This window comes from Chironomus tepperi, unplaced genomic scaffold, assembly GCF_022539635.2.
Source record: "Chironomus tepperi strain 1889 unplaced genomic scaffold, CSIRO-AGI_Ctep_v1 contig_176, whole genome shotgun sequence".
In the NCBI taxonomy this organism is placed as follows: domain Eukaryota; kingdom Metazoa; phylum Arthropoda; class Insecta; order Diptera; family Chironomidae; genus Chironomus; species Chironomus tepperi.
Genome location: NW_027226298.1, coordinates 924,465 through 940,043, shown reverse-complemented (window position 1 = coordinate 940,043; position 15,579 = coordinate 924,465). Strand labels below are relative to the sequence as shown.

General features: G+C 30.3%; 1 protein-coding gene across 1 annotated transcript; it reads left to right on the top strand.

Annotated features, from left to right (window-relative positions):
- The first annotated feature begins 3,938 nt into the window (after positions 1 to 3,938).
- LOC139089243 (neuropeptide CCHamide-2 receptor-like) lies at positions 3,939 to 15,176 on the top strand. The gene is made up of 5 exons (XM_070638714.1): positions 3,939 to 4,317; positions 11,182 to 11,574; positions 11,916 to 12,109; positions 14,506 to 14,626; positions 14,710 to 15,176. Exons 1-5 carry the CDS (start codon positions 4,124 to 4,126, stop codon positions 14,915 to 14,917), a joined length of 1,110 nt encoding a protein of 369 aa, XP_070494815.1. The 5' UTR covers positions 3,939 to 4,123; the 3' UTR covers positions 14,918 to 15,176.
- The last annotated feature ends 403 nt before the right edge of the window (positions 15,177 to 15,579 follow it).

The window sequence follows — 15,579 nt, the reverse complement described above, 5'->3', positions numbered from 1 at the left end:
GTGTATCCTAGCTTTAAAGCCTTATGTAACATCTTCACTTGCTCATTTTTCTGAAAAAAATTATCTACCCCTTAAAGCTATGCATGACGTCGTACATTGATAATGCGACTGTTTTTCTTAGTAAAATCTTGCTGTTATTATTGACACATGATGTCAAAAATAAAGCATGTGACTTTTTATGATTAATCATTAAAAACGTGCAAACGTGAATAATATTATTTCTAATGTCACAAATCAATGCGTGAGTGATGACGTGCAATCTGTAATTAGAGATGAATGAGTAGTTTCTATGGAACGTACCTGAACATCAACAAAGAATTTACTCCTACACAGCTTCTTTTTTTCAACCAAACTTGAAAATTTAAACTTTAAATAAACATTTCTAAGAATCCAGATTGCTTAGTTCCTTTCAATGGAATCTAACTTTAGAATTTGCTTTATTGCAAATAAAGCTTCATGCTCCGTCATGAGTATTAAGTCGTCAGGTAAAACATTGTTTGAGCACCTGTGTGCACCAGATAAGGGTGAGCTTAGAGAGAAGTGAGGGAGTCTCTGGTGCTTATTTTAAAATTTTATCGTCAATATTTTTCATTTTAATGACACCATAAACTATATTCTACGTCACTTTACATTATTACCCGAGCGATACTGATGAAGAAGGACCCTCCATGGAACTTAAAAGGTGTACCTAAAAGCAGCTTAAATTTAGTGTCCATATGGCTCCATTTCGTGTTAATAAAAGACGTATAACGGTCCCTTTCAAGTTCCGTGGTTGCGTCATATTAAGGCTAATTATGATGATAAATGAAGAAAAGCTCCAGCCACAATATTAGTCATTAAAAGCTTATTATGAATTCAAAAAGTAACCTTTATCCTTTTTGCTATCAGTGGAAAACATAACATACGAAAAGATAAATTTCAATTGTGATCATCCGTCTATTCATCGTCTCTTAATTAATATTTCATTTCATTTTTCGCACGTGATATACACTGCGTCATAATGAATTAAATGGAAGGATAATATGGTGAGATTCTTTCTTATATGAAGTAATACAATGTACTTCTCTATACAATTTTCTGTATGTGTATTAGAAATGAGGACGTACTTAAGGAAATGTAATAGAAAAATGTTGATGAATACGTGACCAGAGCGCATATGTTGTATTAATTAAGCATGCACATGTTGAATGTGGTCGGATGGTCTGTGTTGACGTCTTAGAGCTAAATTACAGATGTGCTTTAAATAACATAAATTAATTTTAAGGATTCTTACAAAAATTATAAAACAGAACCATAATCATCAGATCATAAGAACCAAAAAATGAAGAAGTTGTTGAAGCCACTTGAATTTTGACAGGCCATAACCAGATTGCATAAAAAATGCGTCTTAATTACTACAAACCTTATAAAACATGATCACAAAGATGATTTAATTGAGAGATGTGATATTAATTTAGTGCCAGTAATATAGGAATGTATAGCTTGATATTAAACCAAACAGTAAACTGAATAACATGATAAAGAGAATTCATGACCTATGAAGACATAACAAAGCAGAAAAAGTCCTTCAAGCCGATATAATATACGTCTCATTTACAACGAGTGTCATATTAAAACTTATTGTTTTACTAAAACTTTCTACTGGCTTTTGGTAAGAGAAAAGTCAACATCGAGCAGCAATAAAGCAAGAAAGTTTTTTCTCGTAGGACTTAAAAGGAATAAAGCTTGTAACTTTCTTATGTATTTATCATTTATATTTATGTAAGTAAATAAATATACAAGTTTATATGAACAACTGTTGTTTCTATAGCGCGACTAAATGAGCTTTTATAAGTATTAATACTTATGGATTTCCATGGCAGCAAAATAACTTGTAGGCGTCTAAAGACACCCTCAATTGAACCAATATTGAATTTGTGACACATGAAGTTCTATTAATATCATTTAGAATATTATAAAGGATTTATATAATTAAAATGAAGTATTACGCACTTATAAGTCGGTATTGTTCTTAAAAAATTAATTTTTAATAAGGTTTTGAGCTTGTTTATGTTACTTAATGAGAGCTATTATTCTATGGAAAAGGTATTATTACACCTAGTAAATTTAAGCACCTGTGATAATCCTCGTACTAATTAAACATTGCTGTTTATGACAATTTCACAAAGTTATGGCACAAAGTTGCTATATTTGTAAAATATAAATCTGATTTGGGCTGTTTATGGCATATTCAAATTTTTAGAACGATCAATGTTAATAATTCAAAATTCCAGCTTTAAATGAATGCCTTTAAGCCTTTACAATGTTATAAAACACCAAAACCAGCAAAACATCGAATCAACAATTTTTGTGGGCAGATGTTCGACATGCTTTATAATAAATTGCAATTTAATGACCAAATATTGGTCCCAATTGTACAACAAATTATTATTGAACTTTTAAACTTTCTTATAAATTTTCCGATATTTTTCACCTACAACAGAATTTCACCTACGGTTAGGTGCTCTATATTTAATCTGATGTGTCATGAGACAATGTAAATTATCGAATAATTACAAATTTCATAAATTTATTTTTATGGAATGTTATAAAATATTTCGCACAATATGTGAATGACAATTTAATTATGTGAATATATTTTCATGAAAATTTGAAAATCATGATCCTGTCTATTCCACAGCTTCATACATGCCAAACGTTATAAAACATCATACTGAACATGAGTATACACAAATAATGAATATTTATGCAATCACAAGGAAAATTAGAGCATTCAGCTTATAGACATGAAGCATCATGTGGTGTACATAAATTTTGTCAGGCTTATCACGTCTGTCTCAAGAGCTAACAACGTTCTCATCACTTAAGAATGTTTGAATTTTTGTTATCATTTTAAAACTTTTTGCCACATCATGGGATACGTGGAATTTCTTGATACATCTCCAATATGTTTCGTGGAATAATCAACATATGCATACAAATTCAATTATGCTTGTAAGCTGCATGCTTTTCTTGTTGATTTTAATAATCTTGCAAAATTTTGAGTTTGATAAATTAAAATTTTTGAAATTTTTAAATTGAATCTTCTGCAAAAATCACGTGTGAAGGTCACAAAGTAACAACAATAAATGTAAACATGACAAATTTCTAATTCTCTATTTGTATTGCTTGGTAACTAATGTTGTCGACTTGTTAAATATCAACAATTCTTCTTGACACGCATCATTAATGACTATTTCATAGAATTATAAATTATTAATCTGTTTGTCATACCGAATTCTGAATATTCCATTGAATACATCATCTGATCTTAATATTTCAACAAGCTATTGCGTTCCAGCAACACAACTCAAATTATTTTGCTTGAAAAATTCAGAAAAGATTTCAATTGAAAAATATTCTAGTCGATGAAAAACATTTTGTGTATCTGTAGGAAATGACACAATCAATAGAACGATAAAGCGATTTTCATGTTGTTGTAAACATTTTACCCTCCCAACTGAGCCTTTGACAAGCATTTCAATCACCGACAATTTTGCCTCATTCAGTTGGCAACATTGATTATTTACTCTAGTCTATCAGTTCATTATAATGATAATAATGATCTCTCATATGCTTATTTACATATCTTATGCCTGCCTCAGCTAAAATGATTTAGCAATGGTCTGCAAATAACACGAGGAACTTAAGAAAATTGTAAGCAAATACTCGAAAGTTAAATGTTTGATAACGCACATCCAAATTCTCATCTTCTCAATATTTTTGTTTCCATTCCATTCTCTCGCTCTCTTCATACTCGCATTTTCCATGTTGCTCAACGTCCTTTTATTCATACAGAAAAAAAAATTATTTGAAAGAACAAAACTGCTTGACTTTACTCTTGTATATAATCTAACGTTTCTCACAGAAGAGCTTTCAGTTGCAAGTGTAACAGCAAAGTTAAAAGAACTAGAAAAAATAAATCGGAAGTACAATTTAATTAGATATCATAAATTATCAGTGTAATGAATATCATAAAATTAATTTTAATGAACAGGATTTAATTCAACTGGATTATCGTGTTGGAACTTGATGATTTTCATATCAAATTGTGTAAAGTGTCAAATTATAAAAAATTACAGCCATGGATAACTTTAGTGACTATATAAGTAACAGAAGTGCTGAAGAGGAAATGGATTTTGTGCCATACTCAGCACGATTAGAAACATATTTAGTGCCAATATTATTTTCAACAATTTTCATTGTTGGTATCATTGGAAATTGGACAGTGTGCATAATTTTCATTAAACATCCATCAATGCGGAATGTTCCTAACACGTATGTAGCAATACGCGTTTTAAAGTGTCCGGATGATAATAAAAGAAATAATGCCAAGAATAAGGAAGTGAAAAAAGTTGTAAAAAGAAAATTATTGTTCTGTTCTTTAATATCAGCACTTTATGTTATGTCTCATGACATAAGAGCTAAAATTACATTTTTTAATTTCCGTGTGAGACTAAATGGAAGTTTTATGGATTGCAATGTATGTGACGATTGTCTGAAAGCTTCTTATTTTCTTTGTATCGTCAAGCAACAGAATTTACTTTGTGAAGCTTTACAAAATGCTCTTTAACAAAATCATGAATGAATAGAAATGCACTCGACTGAGAAAAATGTATTCAATTCAGTAAATGGATGCTTTAATCTGTGATAAACATTTTCATAAATTTCTCAAGACAGCACTAATAGTTGTGCCAAGAAAATTCTGCTACATTCTTTATTTATTAAAAAGATTGTAAGAGTTATTTCAATTTTATTCCTTGATTCCTGTGCTTTATGTTTTATCTTGTTAACTGGAATATGTATGACTTGGAAAAGAATGAAAGAATTAAAAAATAACTAGATGAGGGAATTTATATTAAAATTGCAGCAAATTAAAACTGAATATAAGCGTGTAAATATGAGTTTGAGTTAAATGAAAATGAGTTAAAGTCTGAAATGTCTGTGATTCTTAACCTTTTAGAATTAAAGAAAAATTTCAAAAAGGTCGAAATGAGATGGATTTATTTAAGAAGGATTTAGAAGGTTAAAGAGAAATTTGGAAAAATTGGAATAAGACATGTTTTATTAATAAAAGGATTTGTAACTAAGAGGATAGAGCTTTAAGATTTTTCGAATTTTTAATTTAAAATATCAAATTTAAATCATAGCATTTAATCAAGCTTTACACATGCCTAATTAATTAGACTAAAAATCATTTGATCGCATTCTGTACAACGCGGAATTGTCTGGCATTGTTTAATGTGGAATGAATAAGAATTGAATTAAATTAAAGTTCATAAGATGTGGATTCTCTGATGTATCCTAGGATATAATTTTCATATACTAGAACTGAAATTGAAGTACTAAAATTTCTTAACACTTTAGTTCACATGACAAGTCAATCAGATTAGAGAATAGTCAGAGGCGTAGATTAAAAGAGATTTTAGTCAGTCAAAACTACAAATTTCACTATAAAATCCTAAACGAAACAAAAGTTTAATTAAAACAATAGATTTTGACATAGAAACAACGATAAATCCTTGCCAAAGCTGATTCTTAATAAATACCTCAAAATTATTATGAAAATAGCTGAAATTTAAATTATAATGAAGAGCTCTTGAACTATTTAATTTTCGCGGTAAAATACAACAGCGGATTAACAATAGTTTAAGAGCAATTTGTTCATTTTCAATTAAAATTTTTCCACTGAGAATTATTAACGCAATACAATAGATTTTGCAACAATGTTTGTCACTATTTATAGAATATTAGTTTGCAAATTGAAAATAAAAAGTTTGTGCTAATCACATAATGGAAAAATGAAACAAATCATATTTTCAATTTGCTATTTTTAAGCTTCCCCTCCAATGGAACTTCCATATAATTTTCACTCATTAAAAAAAAACAAGGTAAAGTAATGGGATATGAAAAAAATTCTCGTTCATTATAATTTAATTAGTGCAAGCAAGGAAACATTTATTATATTTGTAATTACAGTCGGAAGGATGAATGGAAATGATCTTGATGATGAATTTCTGCATTTTTTAACATTTGCATCAAAGAAAAAACTTTCGAAAAGTCAGCTTTTATGCTTGATTGCATGAAAGTTTTCTCATCAGTGAGTTTCATTTATAAAAAGTTACTGATAGTGTCTAGTATATGATAGACATATACTATATGCTATAGTGAACAAGTCGTCTTTTGAAGTTGTGATCTGATTAAAAAATGTATGAAAAGTTTTCATATTTTCTCCAATTTTCTCATTTTTAGTACTTAAATATTAAAATATTTCTTTTATGAAATTTTTAAATCTTCTTATAGTATAGCAGATTTACATCAAACTTTCTAGAATTCTCTAATTTAAAAATGTACTGCAAAATGAGCAAAGATTCCATATTTAATTTAATTCATATAAATTGTTCCAAACTTTTATATTCAACTCAAATGAAAATTATTTTACAAAATATAAACAAAAGAATATAATCGGATTATTTTATAAAGCCTAATTAACACAGTGCTTCAAGCATGTGCATTTATATTTAAATGTAGATAAATTTTAATTAACTGATAATGTTGAACAATCAATTCATATATTTATTTTGAATAAATATCATTTAATATTTAGTAATAACTGCAAAATTTCATCCAGAATTAATAAGCAATTAAAATGATTTTTTTCATTGTAATGGTTTAACTATGAACGTTTTAATCACCTGGCTACGTTAAGCCCGAGTGACACAAATGAAGTAGGCTTCACTACGAATCCTTCAAGTCTTCTGTCATGAATCCTCTTCAACTTCAAATTGAAGGATCTTCTGTGAGTTGGTTAAATGACCAAACAGCTTCAAATAGGCGGTTGTATTCTTAGAGAAGCTCCTTAAGTTATGTCACTAAAGAAAATTTTGGTAATTTGGAACAATATGATTGTATGCAGCTGATAAAAATAATGTCATATGGAGCCATCCACTTAAATCTCCAAGAATCCAAACTACGACGATTTCCATATAAATGGTCAATTTCTAATCATTCCAAATGGCTCTTCCTGATTCCTTCTGTGAAGCATAAAAGCAAGATTTATTTCACTCCCTAATTCCGACATAAAACGTCTGATTACCTCCATTCATAAATTTTTTTCCAAAAGCTTCATAAAAGCTCACTCACAATACATAACACTTATGCTTGAGTAGGAAATTTATTATCCTGGCTTTGTTGACAACGTAAAGTGCGTACTATTATGATTTGAACAAAAGAGCAGTAAAAGGACAGAAAAAGTTTCACTTTAATATTGAAGTGTGTGGAAAAAGTTTTTTATCCTTATTGTATAGGATGTTGTTCCTTTCGTGTTACTGTCAAATAAGCCTACTTAAGACTGTGCAAATGTTTAAACATGGGCTATTGGATTAAAAGTTGCTAGGACAAGTACGGTTGTAAATGCGTCAAGATTCTCAGGGGTAAGGCATAAGTTTCGAGAACGTCACATTACAATACTTGATTTAAAACGTGCATCTAGATTATTTTCAGCTAGAGCATTCAAAAACAAGTAATTCCTACCTCAAACATCTCTCACTGAGGACATAAAGGTCAGAAAAATGTCAAATTTCAAACGCAAATATTTTTTTTCTTATTCAACATTCATTTTTGACATCTATGCACTGTTCTCACCATGAATAATCCCTGCTGGGACTTCAAAAATTTTATGAAAATGAAATGAAGTCTTATCTTCATTATCCATAAAAAGGATGCGTATGTTTTTGATTGAGATTCAACAAGAAGAAGTTGATATTGAGTGCATGAATGAATTGATGATGAAAAAATGGAGAAAAAAAGTTCTGTCCCTAAGAAATACCTTCATCAAATTGCATTAAAGACTTGAATAATTTCTTTTATAAATTGATTCGGTCTTGTATTCTATAATAATGACTCAAGTGGCAGAAGATTGTAAGAAAGTTATGATTGAATATTGAGAAGGTCAATTACTAGGGTTTGGGATACTTTTTTGTGTAATATATTGGTATTCAATTGTTAATGTCCTTTCAAGAAAAATGAGATATTGAATTTTATTGTTAGAAAATTGTTGACCGTTTAGGTGATGGAAGTGCAGTTGAAGTATTAATAAAAATGGAAGCTGTTAAAAGCATCAAACCAATTTCACCCCAATAATCATGCTTCATAGCCATTGACGTAAATAATACAGCAGAACATAACTTCCTTTTTATGTCATTTAACATTAAGTTCAATTAAAGCTGTTACGTCATATGAAGCTATTGTGAAGCAGTTATTGCTAAGTACTCATTAAGAACATCATCTTCAGCAGTATTGAGTGATAATTAGATTTTTCAGTTAAGCTAAATTTAATTAAATTTTATCACTTTTCTACGACAACCTTGATTCTTTTTTGTTAGCAGCATGAAGCTCTGATTAAATTGTCATAGCTGTGTGACTTGATTGTCAAAACAAAAAGAAGAATTGAAGAGAAATTTATTAAAATTTTAAGCTACGCATGACTGACGTTGTGATACCTAAAATATTTTGGATTTGATTCAAATTCTTGACATTCAAATTTATTTACATATTAATCTAAATCCTTTGAATCAGAAGGATTATTTGAACAGAAAATATTGCCAAAAAAGTCACTCATGTGAGACATTCCTTATAGTCAAATGTGCAGACTTTCTTTTTCATCAAATAAAAACGTCTTATATGGCAATAACCACGAGACGATTACGCACTATTCAATTGAATTTTGTGGAAATGTTGAGGTATATAAAGCCTACCAAATTAAATCAACTTGAATAATGGTAAATTTAAGCAGTGGTTGGAAAAAAATCAAATTTGCTTCAAGTCAAAATCTCATTTAATGACATGCTTGTGTTCATGACTATGATTATTCATCCTTAAGGTTAAATGTCAATTGTTTATAAATTGCGCAGAAAAAAATCGCCCCATTTACTTCATTAAAGCTGGATAAAGTTTTAAATTTAATTGAATTTTCATCCAATTTCACATCAATTAAGCAATAAAATTAAGGAAGAATGAATCCATTAAATTAAGGCTGTCAAGAATTTTACAAAATCTTATCATTAATGCCTTAAAATTCTCAAACTTTTTCATCATAATGGACTAAAGTTTCTATGGTATCTTAATTAGAATAATAAGACAATTAAAGTCTTCTTCCTCAACAAAGATGTTCACTCGATGACAGTCCGGATACTTTCAATAAAGGACACACAAAAAAGGTTTCATGAAGCAAGCTTTACATTCGGCTCTAGACCGAAATTTGTTCCATCTGACGACATTTTTTAATTTTCCTCTTGTTTGACATTAAAGTGGTGTAGAGGAGGTGGGGGTCAGAAAATTTTAATGGAAAAATTTCGTTGTCAATCAACAACGTGTCTCTATGAAACTCTTCAAGCTTGAAAATGACAGCTGATTGAACTTTAATTGATTTTTTTATTCTTGACATGCTTTTAAAGGATGTTGAATCTCTTAATTCCGCGAATTTTGATGTTTTGTCGAGTCAAATTTCTCAAGAAAAATCTTATTTATCCATAAAGTTTAAATTTCGTTTTGTGTATATCAGGAAAAAAACAAGCTTAATTTATGCAGTACATGACAATAATCTCTAGCGTGGAACAAAAACTTTAAACATGAGAAGTTTATACAAAATATTTATGTATTTTTTGAGATTGCATAAGACATTGGATTAAAGCCAAACATGCAAATAGATCAGTGGTGGGTAACCTGTGTGCCGCGGCACACTCATTTTTTTGAAACGCCTTGAACCATACGCCATGTGAGGTTTTGGTCGAGACTTAATTATATGGTGAGTCACGACAAACAAAAGGTTGCCCACCACTGAAATAGACGAAAAAAGTTTAAAGCTGAGGGAAGCCACGAAAATTTATGCGATTATTGATTTTGGCAGTCTAATGATCATTATTATGATGGGATAGAGCAATAACAATGATTGTAGTAATTATTCTTGTGACTATTTATTCTTAAATAGTATAAATTAATTTGATGAATTCGTCGTAAAAAGTTTGTAAGATATATAAATGCGTAGTTTACAACTTTAGTTCTATCACAAATGGTACCAAACTCCCACAAACTTAAAAAATGGTAATTTAATGTATTTTTAGAGATTCGATCATTTGATTGATTTGTGGTAATGTAGGATTTGAGTCAATTTAGAATTCGAATTCGACTAGAATTCTATTTGAAGTTGAGTCGACTTTTCAATAACTTTTCCGTGTTTGCTAAGTGCCCTGAGTGAATCAAACCATTTTTCCGTATTTAACAAGTTCTTCCAGATCCTATGTCTAACAAATTACCCAATCCCAATTGAAATAGATCTAAAAATTCCTGAAATTCATCAAAACTACATCTTTAACCTTGAAATGCTCTCTAATACCTAACATAGACACAATAGATACACATCATTTGATGAGTATTTTGCTGAAAGGAATCACGTTTATCTATACGAGTCGATCAAAATAGATGAACATGCTTATCATCTTTCACATCACACCACATGCGATAAATTTGAGTTCAGAGCTTAACTTTTCTATTAAGAAAGTTTTATTTCTTGAACTTTTACATTAAAATTGAGTGTTTAAATAGTTTTGAATGTTAATGAACTTTGCTTACTGCTAATAATTTCAAGGATTATTTTCACGACATTTACAACATCCTTTTTGTTGCTCGAAGACCTTTCATTTCGTTGGAAAAATTTGTCTATTAAATAAAAGTCATTCTCAAGAATTTTGTTGATGATGTTCTCAAAAGCAGTTCCCAAATGACTTGAATGATTGCTGCTTTTTATGATTTTCATGTTCTACCCTTTCACCTTTTTTCTTCTTTTAAAATTTAGGAAGAATTTGCTACAATATTGCTGTGTGCTAAAAATTAATTCATTTGCTTGAGTTAATTTCATTAAACTTTTTTCACTTGAACATTATGCTGTACAAATGGAATCTTCTAGTGCATGAAGATAAAGTAATTCTACAGATTACAATCTTTCACATTTAAAGTCTACAGAAATTCTTTTACGCTACTTTTCACCTTCTTCTTGGATTTTTTCTTCATCCTGGAAACAATTTTCAATTTTTAATTGAGCCTTATTCTAACAATTTCAGTAATTTGACCTTTTCTGTGTTTCAGATACATTTTCTCATTAGCATTTGGAGATCTTCTAGTAATTTTAATAGCTGTTCCTTGTGCCGGACTAATATTCGTATACGATAGATGGCCATGGGATGGTGAAATTGGAGAAATAATTTGCCGAACAAGTGAATTTGCAAAGGATGTCTCAATTGGTGTATCGATTTTTACATTAGTAGCCTTAGCATTCGACAGATACACCGGTATTGTTAATCCGTTAAAGAAGTTGAGAGCACGATCTAAAATGGTTGTTGTAATAATTGGCTTCATTTGGGTATTGGCAGTTATATTTGCGTTGCCAGCTGTTATCGTATCGAAAGTATTAACGTCAAAAAATAATCAGAATGTTAAGTACTGTTGGCCTTTTGGAGACTATGGAAAAACGTACATCAAGTAAGGATAATTATTTTTGTGGTCAATGTTGTTGCTTTGGTGTTTGTGTATAGATCTATCAAGAAAATATGAGTCAAACGTGCTGGCGTCAAAAGCACAACTTTGTCAGACATAAAATGCTATCTTGACATAAACGTTATCAGTCTTTAATAGTATCTAAGCTTTTATGAGTATTTGGCTTCTTAGATTAATATAGATAGCTTTCAAGCCAAACAATGCTCATGTCTAGGAATGTCAAATCTATGTCTTGAACAAACCCAAACATTAAAGTCAACAACACTGCCCATAATGACTAGCAGACGAAAACGTTTATAAATATTCTAAAAATATTCCATCCACAGGTATATTACAGTAATAAAGGCATCAATCTATTACTTCCTGCCGCTCTCAATTATTGGCATTTTATACACACTAATGGCAAAACAGCTCCATACAAGTGCACGCGAAGTCCAAACGATTGCGGGCAATCAACTAAGAAATCCACAAGCACAAAATCGAAGGCACGTGGCTAGAATGGTGATTGTATTTATTTTGGGTAAGTTTTCCTTATTATCTCATGATTATAGTGGAACTTGGAATAGTTAATTGCGATTCAACAGCTCAAATCTAATTAGTTGTTTGGTAGAATTGTACGAAATAATTGGAGCAACAATGAAACTTTTATGTCTGAAAAGAAATTCAGAAAAATTCATTAAGCTGATAAAAGGAAGGAAAAAAATTCAATTCAATGATTTATTGCGCAATTTGCTCATTACAAATGACTTTTATCCAATAAATGATAAATTGCTGAGCAAATTTATTTGAACAGATACAAAATATGATTATAGAAATAATATAATGGCACAAATGGTGGATGACTTTGACATTTTTTTATATAATTTTCTTATACTTTGTGTATTTATTGGGGATGGGACAAAAATTCTCGGTAAATTTTCGTTTTAATCTAATCATTTTTTTGAGGCTTTTATAAGGCTCTTAGGATGCTTAAAAATTTTCTTTGAGTTTTATTCGTTTAGCATCCACATAAATAGGATATAAAAGATACTTTATGCTTTATGAAGCCACAAAAAAAGAAATAAAGGATGAATGATAGATCGTGGCTATCCCTTTTTTTATGAAGGACAAACATATTCAATTTTAATGTTTCTGGATGTAAATAAAATTATGGAAAATGGACATTCTGGGAAGACTATTTGTCTGTCGATTTGTTGACTTTTTCTTCGGCTATATATTTATGCTCAGCCGATGAAGCACTAAAAGTTTAATAAGATATCGTGACATGTCGAAATTCCTATTTTGGCAATGATGACAATTTTCTGTAAAATGTTACAGTTAAGTGTGTCGTCTCATATCGTGACATGTTGTGACACGTGACATGATCATTTAATATCACAAGAATGCATCTCGTACCAAAGTTTGAGATACATTACTTAATGTTTTTCGATTCTGAAGCCAAGACAGAGACGAGAAATTTTCTTAAAGTCTCGGTCAAGAACACAAGTCTTTGTCCTATTCTAGAGTCACGGTTCCGGTCTACAATCTCGGTCCCGGTATAAAGTCTCGGTCTCTGTGAAGAGTTTTGTCCAGGTCTTGACTGTCTGTTCTAGTTAAGAGTCTCAATTCCGGTATGAATTCTCGATTCCGATCTGAATTCTGGATTCCGGTCTCGAGTCTCGGTCCCATTCTCAATCTCGAGAATTCATCAAAACCGAGACTTCAGGAAACCCAAAAACTACTTGAAATTCCTCAGGCACACATTTCAGCAGACACTACCTTAAAGAATTCGAAAATTATTCAAAAACATTTTCCCATTTGTTACAATTTAAGGAAAATTTATGTGCATAACTTCCTTTGCCTATTGTGTAACCGATTGAGATTGATTGTAATAATATTGTTCAAACACAGAAATTCCATGAACAATGTAGGGTAATAGAGTAATACACACAATAGTCATGAAAGAATTCATAAAATTTTAATTAATAAATTGAGATCCTGTTTATTGCTACAAGGATTTTATGGACAAAAGAATGCAAACTTAAAGTATTTTTCCATAAAATGCTTGAGCTGCTTCCACGATAACAGGACAAAGAATTCCTTCTTCATTATGAATATTAAATTCTAAAGCCCTGAACAAATTGTTATAAGACTCAAGTTACTCTTCTCTGAAGGGAAACAAAGATTTATCTATCATCAACAAAAAATATGATGCTTAATGAAGACGGAGGGACATTCTTTTTTTGGGGATGCAATAAAAAAAAGCATATAAAGATCTTTAGGGAAGCAATAGAAATGAAGAGAATCTAATTTCAAATAACTTGAGGCTTCATATTTATGATACAAACATGTGCTATTGAGACATGTACATAAGTCCATAAAAGAAATCCTTTGAAGAGCATTATTTGATGACACATATGACGACCGCCTTGTTAGAGTTTCATATTTCTATACTTTTGAATGAATAAAAGCTGAAAATTTAAGGACATCTATATTTGCATATGATTGAGACGTGCAATAACAAGTTCTTCTGTCTGAGAACTAAATGTATTGAAAAACTAAATCAAATTGTGCATGCTTGCTGGTTTTATTGTCGATGAAGGTTAACTTTAAAGGGAAAAATTGTCAACTCTTTCATAGGAGCTTTAAACAATGCTTTTGAGGTTTAGAGTTGAATTGATGAATCTATTCTCATTTGAAGTCATTTATCTATTGTATCTTAGATATTTTGTGGGTCGAAGGATGGAAATCATGAAATCTGAGAAAAATGAATTCATTTCCTTTAAAACGTCACTTATGATTGACCCCTTTCCTACATGACAGGAAATTGAATCAAAAAAATCAAGTTAAAGCTTACTCATCCGTAAAATTTCAAGTTCAATCTCCCATCACGTTTATATAAATCTACAATCTTTATTTTCTTTTCATCACATTTAGTCTTCATAATCTGCTTCCTTCCCCACTGGATATTTCAACTGTGGTTTCAATTATCTGAGAATGCAGAAGAGAACTACAACATGACATGGCACATCGTTAAGATAGCTGGATTCAGTTTATCGTAAGATAGATATGCAAAACTAGATATAAATGTGACATTGAACTTTATTTTCTCTTTTCTTCTTTGTGTCATTTCCATTACAGCTTCATCAACTCAACTGTGAATCCCCTAGCGTTATACTTTGTGTCGAGTCTCTTTCGTACACACTTCCACAATTACTTGTGTTGTAAGTCATATCCCGTCGAACATAATGTGTCATTTTGTCGAAATTTCTCAAAATATAAGTCGCATGATGTCGTTAAGAATCCTGTCACAACCATCATAGATACGACAGAGTACACGATCAACTGAGGACGGCTTCCACGATTCTGTCGCAGAAAGGATGTTGCCATTTAGTTTAACAATAATGAAAAAGTTTTATATTTTGTTCAAATGCATACATAGATGTAGATATAAAGTTATAATATTTTTTTGTTTCGCTAAATAAGTGACTTAAAAGGATTTCTAGCAGAAATTTAAGTATATATATTTTCAGTGGGTTGAGCCTGAACGACTAAATTGTGATGATAACAAACAAAAATATGTAAAAAAATATTATTTAATGAATGTAAAAAACGAGATTTAGCATAAATGTTTTAATAAAATCAACTCTTAAGTCCTTCTGATTACTGTAATCCTTAATATCTTTTTATGTATTTAAATGAATCCATTTTGGGTTTTTTGGGTTTTGGTCAGAACTTTTAACCGAGCTTTCAGATGAGATTTTCATTATGGAAAAGGCACAAAAGTTTGAAGCTGTACACATGAAATTCAAAATACACAATAATGATGATGGAACTCAATTTAATGGAAAAGTTTTATCGACAATTAGGACTATGACGAGATAACTCATCACTTGGAATGACATTGAGCACTTTGGCCTAGTTCTAATTTAAGGATTTATGTCAAATATCATTCAATTAACATCGATAAATTTCAATGTCAAGCAAAAAGGCTTGAATGTCTTGGAAATA

Bases quoted from the DNA above. Each gene is read 5' to 3' on its own strand.
- LOC139089243 (XM_070638714.1), top strand. From the start codon at position 4,124: ATGGATAACTTTAGTGACTATATAAGTAACAGAAGTGCTGAAGAGGAA. The intron at 4,318-11,181 runs GTATGTAGCAAT...TCTGTGTTTCAG, and splicing joins ATGCGGAATGTTCCTAACAC to ATACATTTTCTCATTAGCAT. The intron at 14,627-14,709 runs GTAAGATAGATA...TTTCCATTACAG, and splicing joins ATAGCTGGATTCAGTTTATC to CTTCATCAACTCAACTGTGA.